This window comes from Passer domesticus, chromosome 25 (genome assembly GCF_036417665.1).
Source record: "Passer domesticus isolate bPasDom1 chromosome 25, bPasDom1.hap1, whole genome shotgun sequence".
NCBI lineage: Eukaryota > Metazoa > Chordata > Aves > Passeriformes > Passeridae > Passer > Passer domesticus.
In genome coordinates this window covers 4,237,116-4,260,736 of record NC_087498.1, presented here as the reverse complement: position 1 = coordinate 4,260,736, position 23,621 = coordinate 4,237,116, and the positions used below count along the sequence as shown (strand labels likewise).

The 23,621-nt window shown below is 47.6% G+C and overlaps 1 protein-coding gene across 6 annotated transcripts; it reads right to left on the bottom strand.

The window, feature by feature from the left end:
- USP49 (ubiquitin specific peptidase 49) lies at positions 1-23,558 on the bottom strand. 6 transcript variants are annotated; one of them, XM_064398989.1, is made up of 9 exons: positions 20,738-23,228; positions 20,141-20,241; positions 19,746-19,880; positions 9,355-9,482; positions 6,851-8,240; positions 5,011-5,215; positions 3,198-3,306; positions 1,360-1,565; positions 1-258 (listed from the first exon to the last, which is right to left on the bottom strand). In XM_064398989.1, exons 5-9 carry the CDS (start codon positions 8,210-8,212, stop codon positions 92-94), a joined length of 2,049 nt encoding a protein of 682 aa, XP_064255059.1. In that variant the 5' UTR covers positions 8,213-8,240; positions 9,355-9,482; positions 19,746-19,880; positions 20,141-20,241; positions 20,738-23,228; the 3' UTR covers positions 1-91. The 6 variants fall into 6 exon arrangements, with proteins under 6 accessions (XP_064255059.1, XP_064255060.1, XP_064255056.1 ...); XM_064398990.1 differs by lacking the exons at positions 19,746-19,880; positions 20,141-20,241; positions 20,738-23,228 and adding exons at positions 15,799-15,931; positions 23,493-23,528; XM_064398986.1 differs by having other exon boundaries at positions 20,141-23,228.
- Positions 23,559-23,621: the final 63 nt, after the last annotated feature.

The following is a 23,621-nucleotide window of genomic DNA, read 5'->3' as shown; positions in this document are numbered from 1 at the left end:
CCGCAGCCCCCGCTCAGGGCGGGCGCACGCCCCCGCTCCCCGCAGCCGCCGGCCGTGTTTCCCTGGTGCCAGTGCCACTCCTGTGTCCTTGTCACTGCCCCTGGCTGCCGAACACCTGAGTTTGGAGCTGGTTGTGTGGGATTGCTGCTCTGTCCTGCGGCGTTCTCTGAGTGTAGAAGAGGATGTAGGCCTGGGTCTTGCACACCTCCTCCACGCTACATACATTCAGTTTGGAGTCGTTGCAGTGCACCCAAAAACCTGGCAAAAAAGGGAAAAAACCCTCTTAGGATCCCTCGGGCTTTTGGAACTGCTCACAGGGAACATCCCCAGCAGAAAGCTGGAAAATGGCTTTAACATAATTTTAAATACAATTTTTATATAATTTTAATAAAATTATTTAAATATATTTTAATATAATTTAATATAAATGTAAAATATAATTTTTCATATAATTTAACATATATAATTTAATATAATTTAAAAATAGAATTTTAATATAGTTTTTAAAATATAATTTTTGGGGCGCTTTAGAAAACCTTTAATATAGTTTTTAAAATATAAATTTTTGAGGTGCTTTAGAAATATCAAATCATCATTTAATCAGCCCAAAAGCTCAATTATGCAGCCAAAAATTCCCAATTTGTGCAGGCAGGAAGGCAGAGCCCGTCCTGATCCAGCTGCTGGGATCTCCCAGCCCCCTGCGGATGTTGCTCATGAATGGTTCCTGTTTTTCCAGCCTCAAAACACCTTCTGTTCATCTCCTCAATCCCCAGGATCCTGAGCAAACCCAGCTGCAGCAACTCGGGCAGAATGAAAAATTTTTCATTTTCCCACGAAAAAACAAAATAAACAAAAAAAAAGAAAAAGAAAAAGAAAAACTCAAAAATAAACAATTGTCGTGGTTTGGCCTGGAAATGTGTTTTGGAAAGGTCTAGGTTGGGCCAATCAGTGGCCAAATTCAAAACTGGCATGTGATTTGAAAGTTGATTATTTGAGGGGTGGTGAATCTGAGGAGAAAGGGGAGGAGGAATGTGTTTGGAAAGTTTTCATCCTTAGCTTTGTATGTGCTCCTTTCTAGATTTGTATGAATAAAGTGTTGTGGTTTTCCCTCCACCCCCCAATGGGAGCCTGCTTTGTTCTGTTCTCAGGTCCCATCTCACAGCAACCATTTTGGAAACACACCCTTCACGGGTGCCAGGGTCAAACCACGACAACACTGAAAAACATATAAAAAAATAAGAATACAACAGGAAAAACAAACTACAGAAAGGCAAGGCGTGGGTGCCAAGGAAGGGGAACCCTGGGGAAGGAAAACCCAGGGAATGAGGAAGAGGAGGGGGCTGGGGGCAGCTCGCCCACCTCCCTCCGTGTTGTAGCAGTAGGCTGTGTAGTGGCCCGAGCCGAAGCCCTTGCCGTGGTGCATGACCACGGCCGAGAGGTCGTAGAGGCAGCGCGGGGAGGCCGGGGGGGGCACGCAGTCCCGGCAGCAGTAGGGCTCCATGTCCAGCACCTGCTCAAAGAGCACGTGCACCCCGATCTTCTCGCGGTGATTGCGCTCAGACCACCTGCCAACACAAAGCCGGGCTCAGTGACAACAGATCCGGGGGGTTCAGCCCAAAATCTCCTGTAAAAACCCCCCAAACACACAAATCCTGGGCTCAGGGTGCTCAGTGACAACAGATCTGGGGGGTTCAGCCCAAAATCTCCTGTAAAAACCCCCCAAACACACAAATCCTCGGCTCAGGGTGCTCAGTGACACCAAATCCGGGGGGTTTCACCCCAAAATCTCCTGTAAAAACCCCCCAAACACACAAATCCTCGGCTCAGGGTGCTCAGTGACACCAAATCCGGGGGTTGCACCCCAAAACACCCTGCAAAAACCCCCCAAACACACAAATCCGGGCTCAGTGACACCAAATCCAGGGGTTTCACCCCAAAATTCCCTGCAGGAAACCCCCAGACACACAAATCCTGGGCTCAGTGACACCAAATCCGGGGGTTGCACCCCAAAACACCCTGCAAAAACCCCCCAAACACACAAATCCGGGCTCAGTGACACCAAATCCAGGGGTTTCACCCCAAAATTCCCTGCAGGAAACCCCCAGACACACAAATCCTGGGCTCAGTGACACCAAATCCGGGGGTTGCACCCCAAAACACCCTGCAAAAAACCCCCAAACACACAAATCCGGGCTCAGTGACACCAAATCCAGGGGTTTCACCCCAAAATTCCCTGCAGGAAACCCCCAGACACACAAATCTGGGCTCAGTGACAACAGATCCGGGGGTTTCACCCCAAAATCCCAAGCAAAAACTCACCAAACACACAAATCCTGGCTCAGGCTGCTCAGTGACACCAAATCCGGGGGTTTCACCCCAAAATCCCCTGCAGGAAACCCCCAGACAAATCCCACACTCAAGGTGCTCAGTCACAACAAATCCGGAGGTTTCACCCCAAAATCCCCTGCAGGAAACCCCCAAACACACAAATCCTGGGCTCAGTGACACCAAATCCGGGGGTTTTGAATCAAAATCTCCTGCAGGAAACCCCCAGACAAACAAATCCCACACACAGGGCGCTCAGTGACATCAAATCCGGGGGTTTCACCCCAAAACACCCTGCAAAAACCTCCCAAACACACAAATCCCACACTCAGGGTGCTCAGCATGACCAAATCCAGGGGTTTCACCCCAAAATGTCCCTTTGCCATTAATAATTTTTATTTTAGGTGGGGTCTCCCCCTGCCATTGATATTTTTTGTCTTAGGTGGGATATTTTTGAGGCAGATTTCTCCTCTGACCACCTTTAAAATCCTCAGTGCTACCCATAACCCCCCCCCCAGCCACCCTAACCACTTCAGAGTCTTGCCCTCATATTTTGAGCTTTTTCTGCTTTCTGTTCCCCAGGTGAACAGCCAATATTGGCACTGAATCCTCCCAATCTCCCACCTTCCACTCAGCTTACTGACTTCTCCTTCCAAGCTGCCTGCAAACTCGATTAAAACCCAAAGAAATTTAGAAATTAAATGCACAAAATATAAAATTATGGCAGAAAAAAACCCTGAAAAACGTGCAACACGAGGGGGTTTCATAAATGTGATGGCTCAGAAGTTACACAGCTCTTTTAGCAGGAACTGAGGGTGTTTAAGGCCCATTTTTGGTCACTTTTCCCCCAAAATCCAGGCTCAGTGCCTCACCTGAAGCGTTTAAGGTGCAGCCGGAGGACCTGAGGTAGTCTGTAGATCAGCAACTGCTTTTTAGCTTCACTCAGAACAAGAGGTTTGGGAGAAGATTTTCGCCTTTTACCTGCCAAAAAAAAAACCCCAAAAAACCCTCAAGGCAAAGATTAGGATCCTGTTAATTCCCCAAAGAGAAAAACCAGCACAGGGTGAAATCTTTATTTTTTTTCCAGCACAGGAATAAACATTTCAGAATTTCTGTGGGGTCCAAACTCTCCCTTCTCCTCATCACCCAAACATTTGTCACCTCAGAGTGACAAATCAGAGTTTTTTCCTGTTGGAATAACACCAGGAATGTTGAGCCAAAGATTTCCTGGGCTGCAGGTGAATTCCAGCTCACAAATATTCAATATTTTTATTCTCTCTGCTGCTTTGAGCTCCTCACAGAAGCATTTTAAAAATGCTCCCAGCAACAGCAAAGCTGGAAAAGAGGAAAAATTCCTCCCTCCTCTTCCCAGGAAAGGCTGGAGCAGAGGGGGCCAGGTGGCTGTCAGAGATCCCAATTAGCACTGCACCTGTTAATTGGATTTGTGCAGCCCCAGCTCCTGCAGCAGCTCTGGCAGCAGTGCCCCACTGCTCCTGGCCCTTGGGGCCTCTTCCCTGACTCCTTCCAGCTGCAAAATGCTTCCTGAGCCATTCAGAATTCCTTAAAAGCCATTCAGAATTCCTTAAAAGTCATTCAGAATTCCTTAAAAGTCACTCAGAATTCCTTAAAAGTCATTCAGAATTCCTTAAAAGTAATTTAGAATTCCTTAAAAGTCACTCAGAATTTCTTAAAAGTCACTTCAGAATTCCTCAGCCATTTAAATTCCTTAAATGCCAACTCAGAATTCCTTAAAAGTCATTTAAAATCCCTGAGCCATCTAGAATTCCTTAAAGGCCATTCAGAATTCCTTTAAAATCATTCAGAATTCCTTAAAAGCTATTTAAAATCTCTTAGTGATCGAGAATTCCTCAGCCATTCAGAATCCCTCAAAAGCCATTTAGAATTCTTTAAAAGCCATTCAGAATTCCTCAGCCATTTAAATTCCTTAAAAGCCATTTAGAATTCCTTAAAAACCACTCAGAATTCCTTAAAAGCCATTTAGAATTCCTCAAAAGCCACTCAGAATTCCTTAAAAGCCATTTAAAATCTCTTAGTGATCTAGAATTCCACAGCAATTTAGAATTCCTTAAAAGCCATTCAGAATTCCTCAGCCATTTAAATGCCTTAAAAACCACTCAGAATTCCTCAAAAGCCATTTAGAATTCCTTAAAAGCCACTTAAAATCTCTTAGTGATCTAGAATTCCTTAAAAGCCACTCAGAATTCCTCAGCCATTCAGAATTCCTTAAAAGCCACTCAGAATTCCTTAAAAGCCACTCAGAATTCCTTAAAAGCCACTCAGAATTCTTTAAAAGCCATTCAGAATTCCTTAAAAGCCACTCAGAATTCTTTAAAAGCCACTCAGAATTCCTTAAAAGCCATTCAGAATTCCTTAAAAGCCACTCAGAATTCCTTAAAAGCCACTCAGAATTCCTCAGCCACTCAGAATTCTTTAAAAGCCATTCCGAATTCCTTAAAAGCCATTTAATTCTGACGCATTCAAATCAATTTAATTTCTTTTTTCCCCCCAGAGACCCAACGCAAACCGAGTCCACACAAAGCTGAACTCCCCCAGTTTGTGGGGCAGGATTTACCCCAGGCTCTGTCCCGACCCCACGCACTCAGGGATTACTCCCAAGGCTGCCCAGCCCTGCAGGGGGCAGTGCCAGGGCGTGGTGGCACTCACTGTTGCACTGGTCACAGGCGTAGATCCTCCCCTCCAGGGCTTCTGTCTCGGTGAATTTGGCCAACATCTCGGTGAGCAGGCACGGGGCCTGGGGCACGGGCAGGATGCCCTTCTCCAGGGAGTGGTACCGCTCGGGGAACTCCAGCGACAGGTCCCAGAAGGGCTCCACCGTGTTGGATTTGTAGTTGCACGTCCTGCAGGTGACCTGGGACAGGGACACAGGGACACGCAGCTGCCTTTGGGCTGCAGGCTGAAACGCACTTGGGGTTTTGGGCATTCCCACTTTGGGGTTTTGGGCATTCCCGCTTTGGGGTTTTGGGCATTCCCGCTTTGGGGTTTTGGGCATTCCCGCTTTGGGATTTTGGGCATTCCCGCTTTGGGGTTTTGGGCATTCCCACTTTGGGATTTTGGGCATTCCCGCTTTGGGGTTTTGGGCATTCCCGCTTTGGGATTTTGGGCATTCCCACTTTGGGGTTTTGGGCATTCCCGCTTTGGGGTTTTGGGCATTCCCGCTTTGGGGTTTTGGGCATTCCCGCTTTGGGATTTTGGGCATTCCCGCTTTGGGGTTTTGGGCATTCCTCAGTTGGATGGGGGACAAAGGGTCATCAAATGGGACTGCTGGCCCTGCACAGGACACCCCAAATCCCCACATCTGCATCTGTCCATGTCTCAGGAGGGGTCACTGCTCCAGCCTTGGGGGTAAAAAACCACAAGGAAAAGGATTTTAGAGCTGCAATGTGAATTTGAAATGTTCTTGTAGGGTTATGGGGTAACCCCAGTTGGAAGGGGGAAAAAAGGGTCACCAAATGTGACTGCTGGCCCTGCACAGGACACCCCAAATCCCCACATTTGCATCTGTCAATGTCTCAGGAGGGGTCACTGCTCCAGCCTTGGGGGCAAAAAATGTGGAAACACAAAGGAAAACCACAAGGAAAAGGATTTTAGAGCTGTGACATGGATTTGAAATCTCATTGGAAGGGTTAGGATCATCATATCTCACTCCTAATCTTGCACAGGACACCCCAAATCCCCACATCTGCATCCATCCATGTCTCACAGGAGGTGTCACTGCTCCAGCCTTGGGAGGCAAAAAGGTTTAGAATTAAACCCAGGATTTGATCTGAGGCCTTGCTAGAAGCAGGAACGTGGATTTATAGTTTAAAGCAGAGACAGGAAAGTTTAGAGTTTTGGAGCACAGTACTGTAGGTTTGTGTGTCATAACATGACTGGCTAAGAAAGCTCACACTGAGCATAGTCATAAACCAGAATATTTAAGATTGGGTCAAAAGCATAAATATCCTTGTTAGCAGTGTTTTAAAGGGAGGAATGATGCCTCAGGTTTTAGCTTTTACTTTTTTTTTGTCCAGCCTGATCAAATTCTTCCCAGGCACAGAAACAGCACCAGAAAGGGGCAAAAAAATGGGAAAGGCACCTTAAAAACACATTCAAAGTCTAAAACCTCAGGACTAAACACATTCAAAGTCTAAAACCTCAGGACTAAACACATTCAAAGCCTAAAACCTCAGGACTAAACACATTCAAAGCCTAAAATCTCAGGACTAAACACGTTCAAAACCTAAAACCTCAGGACTAAACACGTTGAAAGCCTAAAAGCTCAGGGGCTCAGGACTTCTGTGCTTGCGCAGGTCTCATCCAGAAGTGGCACAACTGAAGCGAATTTGTGCTGAATGTGATGAGGATGGAAATGGTGGCAACTCAAGGGATTTTCTCCTCAGGAACTGGGAATTCCTGAGACTCCTAAATGGGATCCTCAACGTGCAGAGCCTTTGCTCCTCAGTGAACAGCTCCAACTGATCCCTGCGGAAAAGCAACTCCATACCTGGCTGAGCAACTGCCCGTGGAAAATGGTGTTGACCACCTTGAGGACCTGCTTGGTGAGCTTCCTCTGCGAGAAGGGGATGAGGATCCTGCGCCTGCTGCCCTCGGACTCGAGCTCCTGCTGCACCTTGTCCAGGAGCTCGCAGAGGAACTCCTGCGCGTCCTGCTGGTCGTAGCCGCGGAACGCCGGGATCAGGCTCCACACGGAGTGCAGCATGGCAAACGGCGACACCAGGGCCCACTTGCCAGACCACATCACCCTGAACAGCGTGTGCAGCTCGTGGCACAGCGAGATGTGCTTCGAGCTGGGCTCCTTGGGCTGGATGAGCTCCAGGCTGCGGCTGATGGAGGAGCCCCCGTTGAGGCCGGCCGGGCAGCCCTGCGTGCCCGACGAGCCCACCCTGTCAGGCTTCCCTGGCTCGTTAGCAGCAGCCCCGTTGGCCAGCTTGCCAGGCATCCTGGCCCTCCCATTCACAGTTTTAGCTAAAAGTTCTTCAGTTTCACAGAGATCAAGAGTCAAGAAACATTCTCGGAACTTCTGGAGGTGGCTGAGCACCTGCAGGATGGAGTTCATGTAACAAGTGTTGCCCAGGTTCCTGAGCCCCGTCACCCCGGGCGTCATCAGGGGCTGCCGCCGGATGGAGTAGAACTGCTTCAATCTGCTGCTCTGCACCTGCCTTGAGGTAGGGGAAGCTGTGGCCACCTCCCTGAATTTCCTTGGGATCAAGCTCTCCCTGTGCACGTGAGACAGCAGCCTGGCGCTCTTCCTCGGGGGAGTGCTGGCCAGCTCCTCCAGGAGCTGCCTCTTCATCTCCTGCCGCCGCTGCCGAGCCGCCTCCTTCTTCTTCTCCAGCTCCTCCATCTCTTTTTTCTCCTTCAGTTTCAGCTGTCCCCGGGAGCTCTTGTGGAACCAGGTGCGCAGAGCCCTCGCCAGCAGGGCCTGGCGCCGGTGCCACAGCGCCGTCAGCATCTGGGACTGGCCCTGGGGGCTCCTCCTCCGCCACGCGTCCTCGGCCAGCGCCATGGAGCGCAGCGTCCTCCCGCTCCTCTGGCCCTGGATGGCCGACAGCGAGCTCCTCAGCAGCTTCAGGTCGCCCTCGGGGTTGTCGTTGAGGACGTAATCCTGGCAGAGGTAACAGAAGACGTAGAGCTCGTGCACCTCCATGGCCAGGGGGTGCCGGCTCTGCTGGAAGTGCCTCAGGGCGTGCTCCTCGATGTAGCGCCCGCAGGCCACGTGCGAGCACTTGAGGCAGGCCCAGAGCGACTCGGTGGTGTGGCAGTCCACGCACTGCCACTTCTGGGGGTTCAGGATCGAGTGGTCCTGGGCGAGTCGTAGCCGCCCCACATGTTTGCATCGATCCATGTCTCACAGGAGGAGTCGCTGCTCCGACCTTGGGGGGAAAAAACACAGGGGAAAGGGTTTTAGAGCTGTGACACAATCTGAGATCTCATTGTAGGGTCACTGGAAGGGAGGGGATAGGGTTAAGGTTAGGATCATCAAATCTGACTCTTGGCCTTGCACAGAACATCCCAAATTCTCCCTGTTTGCATCAATCCATGTCTCACAGGAGGAGTCGCTGCTCCGACCTTGGGGGGAAAAAACACAGGGGAAAGGGTTTTAGAGCTGTGACACGATCTGAGATCTCATTGTAGGGTCACTGGAAGGGTTAGGATCATCAAATGTGACTTCTGGCCCTGCACAGCACACCCCAAATTCCCCACATTTGCATCTACCCATATCTCACAGGAGGCATCACTGCTCCGACCTTGGGGGGAAAAACACAAGGGAAAGGGTTTTAGAGCTGTGACATGATCTGAGATCTCATTGTAGGGTCATTGGAAGGGTTAGGATCATCAAATCTGACTCCTGGCCTTGCACAGGGCATCCCAAATTCTCCCTGTTTGCATCGATCCATGTCTCACAGGAGGAGATGCTGCTCCAACTTCGGGGGGAAAAGAACACAGGGGAAAGGGTTTTAGACCCTGGATATGGAGTTTAGAGTTACACACTGAATAATTACAGGTTTATAAATGTATGAAAAGCTAAAATCCTAAATCTTGGTATCATTAAAGATCCCCAGTGAATTGTGGATACATTTCCCAGTCCCTCCAAGGCCGTGGGGCAGGAGGAGGGTCAGGCCCAGGCTACTCACGGGGTGCAGCTCACACATCCTCTCCTCAGCCACTGAAGAATTACAGGATTATAAATGTATGAAAAGCTAAAATCCTAAATCTTGGTATCATTAAAGATCCCCAGTGAACTGTGCATCCTTTTCCAGTCCCTCCAAGGCTGTGGGGCAGGAGGAGGGTCAGGCCCAGGCTACTCACGGGGTGCAGCTCACACATCCTCTTGTTTAGAGTTATACACTGAATAATTACAGGTTTATAAATGTATGAAAATCCTAAATCTTGGTATCATTAAAGATTCCCCAGTGAATTGTGGATCCATTCCCCAGTCCCTCCAAGGCTGTGGGGCAGGAGGAGGGTCAGGCCCAGGCTACTCACGGGGTGCAGCTCACACATCCTCTCCTCGGCCGCGCGGCGTCGCGGGCGCGCAGCAGCCCCATCGTCCTCCCACGATCCCCGAGAATTTAATTACTGGGAAGTCCTCACTGCCAGGCAGCTTCAAAGCCCTGGAGAGAGAGGGGAAAACATCCTGTGATGCACAGAAAGCAAGCCTGCAACGCTGGCAGGAGCAGCATTAACTCCTCATTCATCCCAGAAATAATTCTCTGGAATTACCCCCAGGATCCCGAATTCTCAGATGTTGAGACATTTTTGTCACACACAAAATTCCATTCCATTTCATTCTCTGCTTTCATTGGTTTTTTTTGGTTTTTTTTTTTTTTATTTGAGCAGGCTGTAAAAATCTGCTGATCACATGGAGCCTGTTCACGGTGAGGCTTTTGTAGTGGATGACCCAACATATGGCAGAGGGAAAAAATGGGAGTCAAAAAAAAAAAAAAACCAAACAGGAGGAAAAAATGTGGCCCTCCTGTGATCACTTGGATTTTTGGCTGCTTTGATTGCCTGGTGAGAGACAGGGGGAGGAGAAGGGGGAAAGAGGAAAAAAAGAAATCTGTGCTCAGTTAAATTTCAGTTCTAGGTGGTTTCTCAAACAATAAAAAGGAAGCGATGAGGAGTTGGCAGGTGCAAAGTGCAACAAAATAACCAGAGAGGGGAGAAAAATGGGAAAAATGGGGGAAAAACAGAGGTAGAAGAGAGTGGAAAAATGGATCTGAATGAAGTTAGCCACACAGGGGCCTGGCACACAGAATATGGGGTTAAAACATCATTTTAGGAGGTGCAAAGTTAACACTTGGCAAAGCTCTGAGGCAGGGATTGAGCCTCACCTGCAAGGCTGGGCAGGGAGCTGGCCAGGGGAAGGAAATGCATTTTTAGTGGCCCCAAATGACACAAATTTGCTTTAATTACCACCTTTATCAGTGCTATTGCTGTGGAGGATGGAATCTCTTAGAGAAAAATCAAAGCTCTTCAGTTTTTTCTGCTGGACTCCACTGAAAGCTCAAGTGGCCACTTCAGCACCAAAGAACCACTGAGGTTTTTATTTAATCCAGCTCAGAAATTCCCACATTTCCCTTGGGCTGGGCTCACTCCCTCCTAAATCCCAAAATGTGGAAATGATTTTGGAAATCCTCACCTAAACAAAGGATTGATTTGGTCTCTTTTTTTCCAATCCCTTCCTCACCTTTTTCCCCCCTTTCCTCTTAATTTTCCTCCTCAGGTGTGCATATAAAAATCATGGAATTTTATTGAGAATCCTCAACCTCAAGTGAGAGCAAGTGGCAGAAATTCCAGCTCGCAGGAGTGCAGACACTGTGGTAACATTGACAGCCTTCATTTACATAAAAGAATACTAATTATGTTGTATCATCAACATCTGTGATTCTGCTCACTGCCATATGCGACAGTGTGGGGAATTTAACCCTTCAGCCTCCCCAGCACACCACGTTTGTGCTTTGGGACAAAAACCAGGCCTGAAAGGCAGAATTTTTTAGGGATTGACCAAACAGCTGGTTGCTCATGGGTTCTGTGAAGTGTAATTTTCAAAAAACATTGAATTTCTCCTCAATTCCCAAGGAGGAAGAGCTGCTGGGTTCTCCCAGGAAATTACAAAACAATAAAAAATCAGATTAAGGAATCCTGTGTGACAATGCAGGAGATCAATCAGCAGCTTTTTGTCAACTGCTTTGGCTCTTCCTGTGCTGGGCCAGGAGATTTCCTGCTTGGAAAAGGGAAGGGATTGCAAACACCTCAGCCAGCTGACAAAGCAGCTTTGTTACATCTAAATTCAGGAATTCTCAGCACAAAACACCTTTGATGCTGCATTTGATATTCCCCTCTTCTCTTTAGGTACCCACAGAGAATTCCCTTACAAATCCAAGCCATAATTCCACATGCAGGAAGGAATTGTGTTTATTTAACCCCAAGCACTTGAATGAGAGGTTTTTCCTCGAAAGTGAAGCTTCTCCACCCACCACACTTCAGAGTTCTTCACATTCAACATTTCTCCTGCTGACTCAGATTTTTGACTCTTTCCATGAAAAAAAAAAAGATTGGAATAAATTCTCACATGTTCCAGAGGCAGCTGGAGCAGCTGCAGGTCCAGCTCTGCACCCCCCATGCATCAGAGAGTGAAATAAATCCCTGGAAAATCAGAGTTTTCCTCTCTTTTCCACATGCACACACAAAAAAATCTCCTGGGAACAGAGAGCTGCAGCTCCCAGTGGGAATCCCGAGGCTGGGATTAAAGGGGAACAGGATTTGTGAGTCAGGAGCTGTAAACACAGGCACGAGGGGAGGGAAAAACAAACCTCAAAACAAACCTGGCAGAGATCACAGGGCTGGAGCTGCCCCGGAAATCCCAAAGTGGATGGGACAAGCCATGGGCAACAGCAGGGCTCGAGGATGGGGAATGAACACCTTGGATTTCAAAAGCTCGGGAAAGAAACACTCAGAGCCTTTGTAACTTTGTAATTACCCTTTGTTAACCCTTTGTAATTACCAGGGTTAACTCCTGGGTTTGCTGCTGGTTGTTTCCCCAATAAAAGCTGATTTTAAGGAATCTCTTTAAAATCTTCCTTTTCTCACCTACTCAGATCTTTTCTAGAGAAGGGATGGGGAGGGAAAAGAGGGAGAAGGGAAAAGAGGGAGGGAGAAGGGAAAAAGAGGGAGGGAGAAGGGAAAAGAAAGAGGGGGAGAAGGGAAAAGAGAGAGGGAGAAGGGAAAAGAGAGAGGGAGAAGGGAAAAGAGAGAGGGAGAAGGGAAAAGAGAGAGGGGGAGAAGGGAAAAAGAGGGAGGGAGAAGGGAAAAGAGGGAGGGAGAAGGGAAAAAGAGAGAGGGAGAAGGGAAAAGAGAGAGAGGGAGAAGGGAAAAAGAGGGAGGGAGAAGGGAAAAGAGAGAGGGAGAAGGGAAAAGAGAGAGGGAGAAGGGAAAAGAGAGAGGGAGAAGGGAAAAGAGAGAGAGGGAGAAGGGAAAAAGAGGGAGGGAGAAGGGAAAAGAGGGAGGGAGAAGGGAAAAGAGGGAGGGAGAAGGGAAAAGAGGGAGGGAGAAGGGAAAAGAGAGAGGGAGAAGGGAAAAGAGGGAGGGAGAAGGGAAAAGAGGGAGGGAGAAGGGAAAAAGAGGGAGAAGGGAAAAAGAGAGAGGGAGAAGGGAAAAAGAGAGAGGGAGAAGGGAAAAAGAGAGAGGGAGAAGGGAAAAAGAGAGAGGGAGAAGGGAAAAAGAGAGAGGGAGAAGGGAAAAAGAGAGAGGGAGAAGGGAAAAAGAGAGAGGGAGAAGGGAAAACAATGAGGGAGAAGAAAAAAGAAAGAGGGAGAAGGAATCACTTGGAGCACTGCAATCCATTAAAGATGAGTAAAACTGAAAAAACCCCCAGGGAATAAAAGCAAAACAGAGGTATTAGTTCAGCTAATAACATTTTAGAGGCTTTTTGAAAACTTCTCACCTTGTAAATCACTTAAACACTGGGGCAAACCCCACTTTCTTGCCTTGCATGGCTCAGAATCCTGGAAAAAACTCCCAGTGAGCTCCTGCAACAGCTCCCAGAAGCAAAAGCAGCAGAAACAATTTGGCTGCTGCCCCTAAAAGAGAGTTACAAGAAACCACCCGAGCTCACTGTGCTCCTTTGTGCCATTGTTGCACGTTTGGAACCTGATTAAAGCCATCTGCAGGCGTCTGGTGACAGCAGCTACTTTCTTTTTCTAAATAAATCTGCAAGAAGCCAAAAAAAAAACCCCAAAAAAACCCCAGTGTAGGGGCCAGGAGAGGTGCTGGGTGTTCAAGGCTGGAATGCTGCTGCTTTTATTTGTCCAAAAGGTGATGCCAGGGTAAATAAGAGAGCACAAACTGCTGGCAGTCACCTGCCAGGACAGGTGGGAAGCTCAGATTTTGTCACTCATTCCTTCATCCCTCTCCTGGGAATGGCAGAAGTGAAGCACAGAACCATTGGGAATTGGTGTCACATTAAATAAAGAACATTTTGGGGTTTTTTTTTACCATTTTTCAGCACTGTAGGAAAAAATATTGGATATTTTTTGGTTTCCATCAGAACTACATCAGGGATAGATGGAATTTGGGCAAATCACAGTGACAGGACAAAGGGGATGGCTTTGAAGTGAAACAGGGAAGGTTTAGGTTGGATTTTGGGAAGAAATTCCTCCCTGGGAGGGTGGGGAGGGCTGGGATGGAATTCCAGAGCAGCTGGATCACCCCTGGATCCCTGGAAGTGCCCAAGGCCAGGCTGTCCCTGCCCTGGTGATTTTAAGATCCCAAACCATTCTGGGATTTGTGGGAAAGGTTTCCAAATCCTGGATGCAAAAGCCAAGCACTTCCCACCCCAATAAAGCACTTTTTATGTGGAACTCTCCAATTCCTGCTGCAAACACTCCAGAATGGAGATCTGGGGATGTCAGAGAGATCTCCAAGAATTCCATAAAAATAAAACCAACTTTCTTCTGATTGTTTTCACCCCTGTTTGTGAGGCACCAATTATTGAACCAGATGTGCAAATGCTAACTTGTAATGTGAGCTGCCCCAAAAACAAAAAAAAAAAAAAGGGAATAAAATAAAATCCTGCTCCAACATCCCCATTCCAGCTCTGGCAGGAGCTGTCCCAGGAGGCAACCACGACAAAATCCTTCATTTGTGGAATTCCAGATCACTGAGGTTGGAAAACTTTGCTGGGCCTGATCCCCACCCATCCCTGGGGTGTCACAATCCTTGGACACCTCCAGGGCTGGGGACCCCAGAGCTCCCAGGGCAGCCCCTTCCATGCAGGAATTCCTCCTGAATTCTTCCTTGCTTCACAAAGACACCAGAAATGACAAATTTTCAAGGAAAAACCCTTCATGTAATTAATGTTTTGTTAGAAAACAGGGATTGCTGCTGCGAGGAAGGAGTGGCACCACCACAGCCCTGACCCCCTGTCCTCAGAGACCCTCGTGCTCCAGAATTACTCACTCAGAGCCTGGAAACACCCAGGGAAAGAGGCAGCAATCTCCTCTTTTCCTGCTCCTTCTCCAAAAATCCAGCAGGATTTCTTCCCTCTGCTCCTCTCCTTCAAACCCTGCTGGGTCCAGACTTGCAAATTCCACCCCTGAGGAGCAACAGTGGCCAGAGAGATTTTGCAGAGAGATTTTTCCAATGATTCTGGAGCTCTTTTCCTGAAAACTCTCAGTTTTCTATCCCAAAATTGCTGCTTTTCCTCTCTCCAGGCTGACACAACTGGCAGCTGGCTACAGGAAAATTAACAAGGAGAAAAGAGGAAGGCAAATGCTCCTCCTGGATCTCCAAATCCTCCTCCTGGACCTCACCAAATCCTGAGAATTCCCAATTTTCCACTCCAGGAGGGAGATGAGGATCCCACAGGAGGAATTCCTGCTGGATCCAGCTGCTGGAACAGGAACTGGAGGACTCCACACCTCACCCAGCTGTGCCAAACTCAGCTCTGGAGCTTGTGGAAAATGGGATTTTCCTGCCAGCTTTGCCAGCAAGTTCAGGTTTGTGGAGCCCTCCCAGTTAATTCCAACCCTGGAAGTGTTAAATTCTTCCTGGGAGCTCCCAAATTCCACTCCAGGCTCAAAGCTGGAATTGTCAGGAATCAGTTTTTAAAGAAATACAGAAAAACCTCAACCAAACCCCAAAAAAAAAAGAGTGAAAACACCCAAAGCACTCAGATTAGAAAATGCCATTCCCTGCCCTGGCAGCATTCCTGGTGGGAATAAAGAGGATTCCTGCAGGATTTGGATGTCTGGGTCCTGTCAGGAAAATGAAGTTGGCAGATTTTGGTCCATCTTTGACTTCAGAGCTCAACAAATACAAAAATAAAGCATTTTCAGGCCCAGCCTCCACACCAACCAAACTGCTCCAGGGAACAAAAACCTCTTTTCCTTAAAACTCTGGAATTCTGAGCACTTCAGAAAAACCTTTCAGGTCTTCAAGACCTTCAACACAACTGCTTTAAATACAACTTGGGGCCTCACCTGTAGTGAAAAGAGAATTCAAAATTCCCATTTTAAAGGCTGGAATGGATAAAATAACCCAATCCTGCCTTTTTTTTTGCTGTTCCAGGTGGAAAAAAATCACCTTCCTCTGCTTTTCCTGAATTCCAAGGAGTCAGAGAAGGCACCAAACCCTTTTTGGGTTGGTTGGGAGGGAAATTTATGACTCCACCAAAAGCCTTGGCCTCTTCCAAGTGCTGGAATTCCAGGGGCTGCACATGTGTCTTCCATTCACATTCCTGAAGGTCCCTGGGAATGGAGCAGGCCTTGGAAATAATCATGGAAAAGGCAAAGAGGAGGTGAAATCCTTCAGTCCACCAAGGGATGAGTTGTTGTGTGCTTGCACTGCCATCTCACTTTGAAGTGTTTAAAAATTAAAAAGGTTTTTTAAATTTGAAGTATTTTAAAGATGAAATTTGAATATTCTTACTGAGCCAAGCTAAGTTTCTCATTGGAGAGATGACTAAAACCTCAAGGAGCTGTGTTTTTAATTTCCACCTCTTGACCTCAGCTTCCAAACTCCATTTCCAGGTGAAATATTGTCTCTACATTCCTTAGAGTCACTGAAAACAAACAAACAAACAAACAAGATCCACATCCTCCAGATGCCTGAAAAGGTGGGAGTTTCTATCTAATGACCCAGGATGTTAAAAAGCATTGTTAAAATGCTATTTATGTCACAGTTCACAGGTTTCTAAAGTTAATTTCTCTATTTACTCCAGCACAAAAAAACCCCAAAAAACCCCAAAAACAAAAACAAACAAACAAACAAACAAACAAAAAATAAACAACCCACAAAAAACCCCCAAACCCTTCTGCCCTTTCTTTCCATCCAGGTTTTATTTTTGGGATGGTTTTTGGAAGGGTCAGTAAGCTGGGAATCAGGAGCTGAAGGATGATCTGGGCACTGAAATAATTCACAGCATTCCTGAACAGCTCCAGTGCTCCTGGAGCAGCCCAAAGGGAAGGAATTCCCAGCTGGAACCCACAACAATTCCCTGCTGGAATTCCCAGGAATTCCCTGCTGGAATTCCCAGCCTCCTCCATCTGGAAAAGCCTGCAGCAATCACAGCAAAACCTCCCAACTGGAATTATCACCCTGGAGCAGAAAAAAAAGAATTAGAGCAGGCTGGGAGCTGATTCTGACTGATAAAAAGTTCTCATTTCACTTTACAACCCAGGAATTCCCAAAGAATTCTGTGGCCATGGGGGTGACAAGAGCAGAGGGGGGGTGTCCCAAATCTTGAGGTTTTCCACCCAAACTTCCCTCCTGGAACAGCTCAGTTAGAGCAGGCAGGAGAGGAGATTTAAGGGCACAAAATCAGCAGCACTGACTCAAATCTGATGGAAATTCACTTTTTTTTGTGCCCCCCATCCCCAAAGTGTTGGGATTCAGCCCAAACCCAGCATCTTTGTTTCCTTTCACACTTCCCACTGCCCAGGGAATAATGAGCCAGGGACAGGTGAACCCAGATCACCCCAAGGCGACAAAGCAGGAGCAGAGATCAGCAGCCTTCCCTCAGATTCCCACTTTTTTATCATTCCTTTAAATCACAGCCAGCCACACAGATCCCAAATTTTCCAGGCTTGCTTTTCCCACGCTCTTGAACCATTATTATCCCACTAAGCACATCCCATTTATCAGGAAAACAACACATCCAGAGTTGAGCTTCACAGAACAGCTCACAGATTATTGAAAATACCAAAAATCAGCCTTTTCACGGGGAAAATCCTACTGCAGTCCCCTCCAGCTTCCCAATTTGAGCAAACCCAGCATCATTCTGATCACCTTAAAGGATTTTTCCAGTTTTAACCACTCCATGACTGCAGAGCTGGTTATGATCTGAGCTGGAGCACCTTCAGCATTCCCAAATTGTCTCAAAATCGGGAATTTCAGTGGAATGAACCCCAGAGCCCCCCTGGCCCGGGGAGGAGGGGAAGTCTGGCAGCTGCAGCCCCTCGGGCTCCAGAGGGATCCCAGCCCCCGGCAGGATCCCTTTGTGCCAGACACAAAGAGGGATTCCAGCTCTTCTGGGGACTCCTCTGCTGCTCTTTTTGGAAGCAAACGCAGCTCCACGCTGCTGGAATCCCGCTGGGTTGGGAAGGAGCCCATGCTGGGAGCAGCTCTGGCCACAGAGAGGTGACAGAGCCAGCTCTGAGGGCACCAAGCCCGGCAGGCTGGGCCTGATTCCCTCCCCAGGCAGAGGGAAAAGAGCATTAAAGAGGAGAGCACGATTCCACAGCACCTTCAGGATTAAATAAAATAACACCGGGTTTTCCCAGCCCTCTGCATCATCTGCCTTGCCAATCAATTATTTGGGGGGTTTAACACTAAATGAGTGAGGCAGAACAGCAGAACATTTTCTGTGGGATTTGTAAAAGCAGAACATTTTCTGTGGGTTTTGTAAGAGCAGAATATTTTCTGTGGGTTTTGTAAGAGCAGAAAATTTTCTGTGAGTTTTACAACAGCAGAAAATTTTCTGGGTTTTATAAAACCCAGAAAATGTGGGTTTTATAAATGGGTAAAAATGAGGAAATCACAGCCACTTATCCAATTTAGCCCAGTGCAGAGAGGGTTTTGGTGTTTGGTTTGTCAGCCCAGCAAACCCCAAGGTGCTCAATGGGATTTCTGCACAGGATCCATAGGAATTCCCACATTCCCACGTGGAGAGCTGCTGTGTGCCCAGCTCTGGAAATAGAAAATCTTTGAGCCCTGCACTTGGACCCTGGGGCTCCACCAAGGGCTTCTGTGTTTTCTTGCCAACAAAGAATTAAGGGATTTACACATCCTCTTCCCCTGCTCGGCTGCCGGGCCTGGTTTGTGCTGGGAAAAGCCAATCCCTGCTCCTCCCCAGTGTCCAAACACAGATCTGAAGCAAATAAAACTGCTTAAAAAGAAATAAATTGGTTAAAAATAAAACAAAACTAAAAAATGTCTTTTCAGCCCCTATTTTTTGGTACAAAAAGAAGAATTTCACTTGTACAAATCCGCCTTTTCCCGATGGAATGATTCCTGATTTGCACATGAGGCTGGAATCCTTTTTTATGTGTGAATTCAGGATGTGAGGGGTGCCTTTGTCCTGCCCCCAGGCCGAGGTGGGAGCAGGACCCCGAGTTGGGAACTCTCAGGTTGTTAATCTTCCTTAAGAGCTGCAGATCAAGCCAGGCCCCCTCCTGCAGCATCTGTTATTTTAATAAATTATCCTCCTAAGAGGTTAAAGTTCATCCCTTCAATTTGTCCTCAGATGAAACAACAACAGGACAAGGAGAGGAAAGAGGGAGAGGTGAATTGGGGTTTGATGCCACAAAAAGCTGCTCCTAAACCCTTCCAATTTTAGGACAAACAGGATATTTCCTTCCTTATTCTGATTTATTTCCACACAACCCAAACCAGCAGATCCAGCCATGCTGGGCAGTGCAGGGAAAGAACACAACAAATTCCAAAGGAGATTTTTGGAGATTTTTTTTTCCCCCCCTTTTGAAAGCCACTTGCTGTTTCCACTCTCCACCATGAATATTTTATTTCCTCCCAATAAACTCTGGTGAGCAGGATCTCCACGCCTGCTCTGCTGCAGGTGAATTAACTATTCTTAGTTAAATAGATTTGCTTCTAGTCTTAGTCTGATGACAGATTAACTCCTGACTGGTGGGATTATGGATTTACCTCTGCAACTAAATCACTTTTGAATCTGAGTTATAGCTATTAGTTCTTTCTAGCTCAGCTGAACAGCTTTTAGTGCCTCCTTTGTGTTTTTGAAAGAATGATTAAACATCATTAAATCCAAGCTCAGGGCTCTTTCTCACAACTCCAGGGAATAAACAGCTGATTTCGGGGGTTTTTTAAAGAATAACACAGTTTTACATGGATTTTTTTTCAGCATAATTAATGCCATTCTAATAATGGCATTTTTTCAGCATAATTAATGCCATTTTCTCCTAAATCTAGAATGTTTTTGTGATCTACACCACCCCCCAAACAATTATTTCCTTTAAAATCCAAGTTATTTAGCGATTCCAGCCTTGTGGGGGGATTCCTGAGGATGCTCTTTTTTTTTTCCTTTGGCATTTCAGCCAGCAAACTCCCAAAAACTGCTGCAAAACCCCCTCCCGAGCCAGAATCTTCCTTTAAACAGTCCATTTGTCACGACTGACACGTCACACGAGCCACATTTCAGAGGAACTTGGAGCTGTCACATCCCTGGATTGCAGCTCTCCGTCTCCATTTGGAAAAGCAGCTGAAATCTGAATTACAGAGCCATGAGAGAAGTGCTGGGGAGGAACAAGAAAAGCTCCTGCTTTTCAGCTATTTTTTACTTCCTCAGCAAAGCCAGACTTCTCAGTGAATTACAGCATAATTAGCTAATTAAAGGAACTCACCTAGCCAGTGTTCTTTCAAAAAATCTCAAGGTAGGTCCAACAATTTGCTGTTTTCTGAGGGATTTCAGCTGATTTGTCACCAACTGGAGGTGTAACAGCTCACGTGCTCCTCATTATCATCTTGCAAGCTAAAAGCTCATTAACAACAATTAGGAAAAATATATAAACTTGGCAGCTTTGTGTTCTTTTCTGCCTACTACAGACACTCCTTAATGCTGTTGCAAAAAGGGATTTTTTTTCCTTTCACAGCCAGCAGAACAGTGGGATTTAATCTGAATTTTCCTCAGTGCACCAGGATATCAATTACAGCAAACAGACAAATAATCAGCTTTAGTTCAGCTAAAATTCCATCCCAAAGACACTGGCAGAGGGCAGGATGCCACCTCCAGTTTTACCTTTTAATCTGTTTTGTTTTCATGGGGTGCTCTGGCTGCTCTGTGCTGGAATTCCACGAGCCACAAAAGCCTCACCTGACCCATCGTGGAGCTCAAACCTCCTAAAACCCCAAAGTGAAGAGCATCTGAGGGCACACAGGGAAACATCAACCAACAACCCAGATGTCCTCAGCTCTGAATGGGATTTTTAAATCATTTCTGTTCAACAATTTGGATTTGCTCAGCATCCTTGGGAGCAAAGGCTCATTAAGGGCTTGACACTAATGAGGGACCTTTTCTTGCACTGGAATTCAAGGGGGGCTTTTTTCTAGACAAGAGCCTGGGGTGAAAGGTTTGGGAAGAGTGGAGGGGTTTGAGAAAGGGGTTTGGGGAGGGTGAAGATTTTGGGAAAGGGTGGAGGAGTTTGGGAAAGGGAAATATTTTGGGAAAGGGTGAAGATTTTGGGAAAGGTGAAAGGGTTTGGGAAAGGGTGAAGATTTTGGGAAAGGGTGGAGAATTTATGATTATCAGGCTGCTGAGATAAAAACATCTCCCAAGGTTTCGTTCCCCAAAGGGAAAATAAATTAAAAAAAAAAAATTAAAAGCCCAGCAACAAACCCAACCCTTGATGAAATATTCAAGCTGAAAACCACAAATGTTGTTGGACAGAGTGAGGAAAGTTCTCATTCTCACCGGAGAGGATTCCTGCAGAAAAGGAAGGGTTGGAGGGGAGACCTTTGAAACAACCCCATCTTCCCATTCCTCCTGACCTCAGCCACTGGCAAGGTTGTCAGGCAACTTATTTCTTATTTCTCTGTTTATTTATAACAATTTTAAACCAAACCCCTGGGTTTTGTTTTACCTCAGAAAACCTTTCACGCTTCCTCACAGCTAAAAACACTCCGGAAGGAATCCACACTTACACACCAGCAGCTGAATTTTGTATTATTTTGAAATATTTCCATTTGTTGACTGTTCTCAATCAATCCATTAACATCTTCTGAGGGCTGAGAAAACACTAAATTTCACTTTATGAGTCCCAGCAGCAGCCCTGTGACATTTCAGTATAAAAACAGTTAAAGAAGGGGGAAAAAAAGGCCAAGAAAAACAGGATTTAAAAGGCATTTTCAGTCCTTTATACTGAATAAACCACTTTTGGTGCTGAGCAAGTGCTTCTTGTCACGTGTTCAGAGGTGCTGAGACAACACAGGGCTGCTTAAAAATAATAATTAACAAGTGAGTGTGTTTGGCAGCGAGGAAAACGACCTGCAGCGTGTGATGTGGGCAGAGCTGCAGCAGCCACGAGAAATCCTCTGCAGAAAAAAGACACCCAGAACCCGAATGTGCTTTTTTTCTGTCCCCACTGAGCAAGTGTCAGCATTTCCTTCCCAATTTAAACATCCCAGCACACGAGGCTGCTCCCAAATTTCTCCATCCTCACAAGGCTGGGACCACATGGAGCCGGAATCTCGGCAGGAATTGCAGCAAGAGATTCCTCCCTAACAATCCTTGGCCACACAACAGCCAAAAAAAAAATAATAAACCCCCCATTTTGGGCTTTTTTGGCTCTTTTCTAGCCCCTAACCCGTTGCATGTGTGACTATTGTCCGAGCTCTGCTCCTGAACCAGCAAAATTCTCTTTTAACAAACCCAGCTTGCACAAAACCCGGAATTATTTCACGCTGGAAAGAAAATCTGCCAACTTCAAAACACCCTTTTCCACTTGGAGCCAGCCCGTATTCATTGGGAGAATGATCAGGGGAGGAATAAATGCACATTTATGGTTTGCTGAAAGCTCGGAGACATCAAATGCTGCTCACACTTGGCACATCACCCCCAAATATCTGCACCCAGCCTGCTCTCAAGGCAGTCAAAAACACCAAATAAAACCCCAAACGCTTTTGTTGCCTTCTCCTTTTTGGGTTTTTAAACACCACCCAACCTCTCTGACCCTGCAGAAACCACAGGAGCCGCCCAGGGCAGCTGCACAAGGCAGAGCAGCCAAATTTTGGTGAAAATTCCACACGGGGCAGCTCCCAACACTTCACAGCAACACTCATTTAATCCACATTGCTCGCATCCACAGGGAGTTTTTAATTCACAATTCCACCAGTTCATCCCCTCTCATCCTCCAGCTCTTTCTCCCATCCTCATTCCCACATCCCAGCCACATTTCCTCAGCTGCAGCTCAGCCCTCAGCCACACCACTTTATTTTCTGCTTCCAGCCCTACAAATCATCCCTTTTAATCCGCTGGGTTCTGCCTTTCTCCCTCACAGGAAAGCCTGAAAACTCCAGGAAGAATTCCCGCTGAAATCCATCCGTTTTCCCTGGAATCTCCACCTCCACCCCCGGCCTCCAGGAGCACCTTCCCCGAGGCAGCGGAGCGTGCAAGGACCAAATTTTGCCTCGTTTCACAGCAGACGAGCCCAGCCACTCCAGGCATCTCTCCCCGACTAAAAACTACAGCCAAGAACTCCGCAAAGTGAAGGCAACTTCCCCCTCTCCCGGCTCCGGTATTCCGGGATAACGGGATGCTCCTTTGGCACAAGGATCAGCCTCGTTCCCTACGTGTAAAGCGATTAACGGGAGATTTTTTTTCCCCCACTAAAATTAGCAGCTTTCCCAGCGCTGGGTTCGGGTTTTTAAGGGCTCGGTTATCGCTGATCCGTGATTCCCGTGGCTCCATGGTCCCTTGGAGGTATAAAAAAGGGGATTTTGGAGCAGTTTTGCTGCCAAAGCCTCCCCCGGATCAAGTTCAGCTCTCCCCCCTCTTGGGGACACAAACGCACGGCTTTTTAGGGTTGTTTTTTTTCCCCTAAATAAACACAAACCCGCACCGAATTTCCCCGTTTTCGTGCCTTTTCAACACAGAGGTTCCAAGGCAGTTTTTAAAGGTTTTTTTTTTTTTCTCTCCACCCCTCCCAGCAAAGCCACGACCCCCAGCACCCCCTCACGCTCCCGGGGAAGGGGGAGAGGGTCCCGGGAAGGAGGAGCTGGAGGGGGGCTTGGGGGATTTTGGGAAGGGGAGGATAAAGGGGAGGTGGGAAGGGATCCCGAGGATGAGGGGGGGACGTTCCCTCAACAAAGGCAAAGTTGCGGAGCCACCGAGCCCGGCGCGGGGGTCCCGCCCGCACACAAAGGCGGCGACCCCCGTGAGGGCTGAGGGGGGAGCGCACCGGGGTCCGCCTCAGCCCCTCCGCGGAGAACCGGGGGGGGTCCCTTTGAGGGGGGGAGCACCGAAGACCCCTCCTCTCCTCCTCCTCCTCCTCAGCCCCCACATCCCCGCACCCCTCTGTCCCTCCCTGTCCTCATGAGGGGTCGCGTCCCCTGTGTGTCCCCCCCACCCCCGCCCCCCCGTCCCCTTTATTTACCGCCATCACCAGCACGCGCGAGCTGTCACCCAGCGCGAGACGCCCCGGCCGGCCACGCCCCCTCCCCGCCCATTGGCCGCCGCGCCCCGCCCCGCCCTTCCATTGGCTGGAGGGCGCGTCACTCAGCGC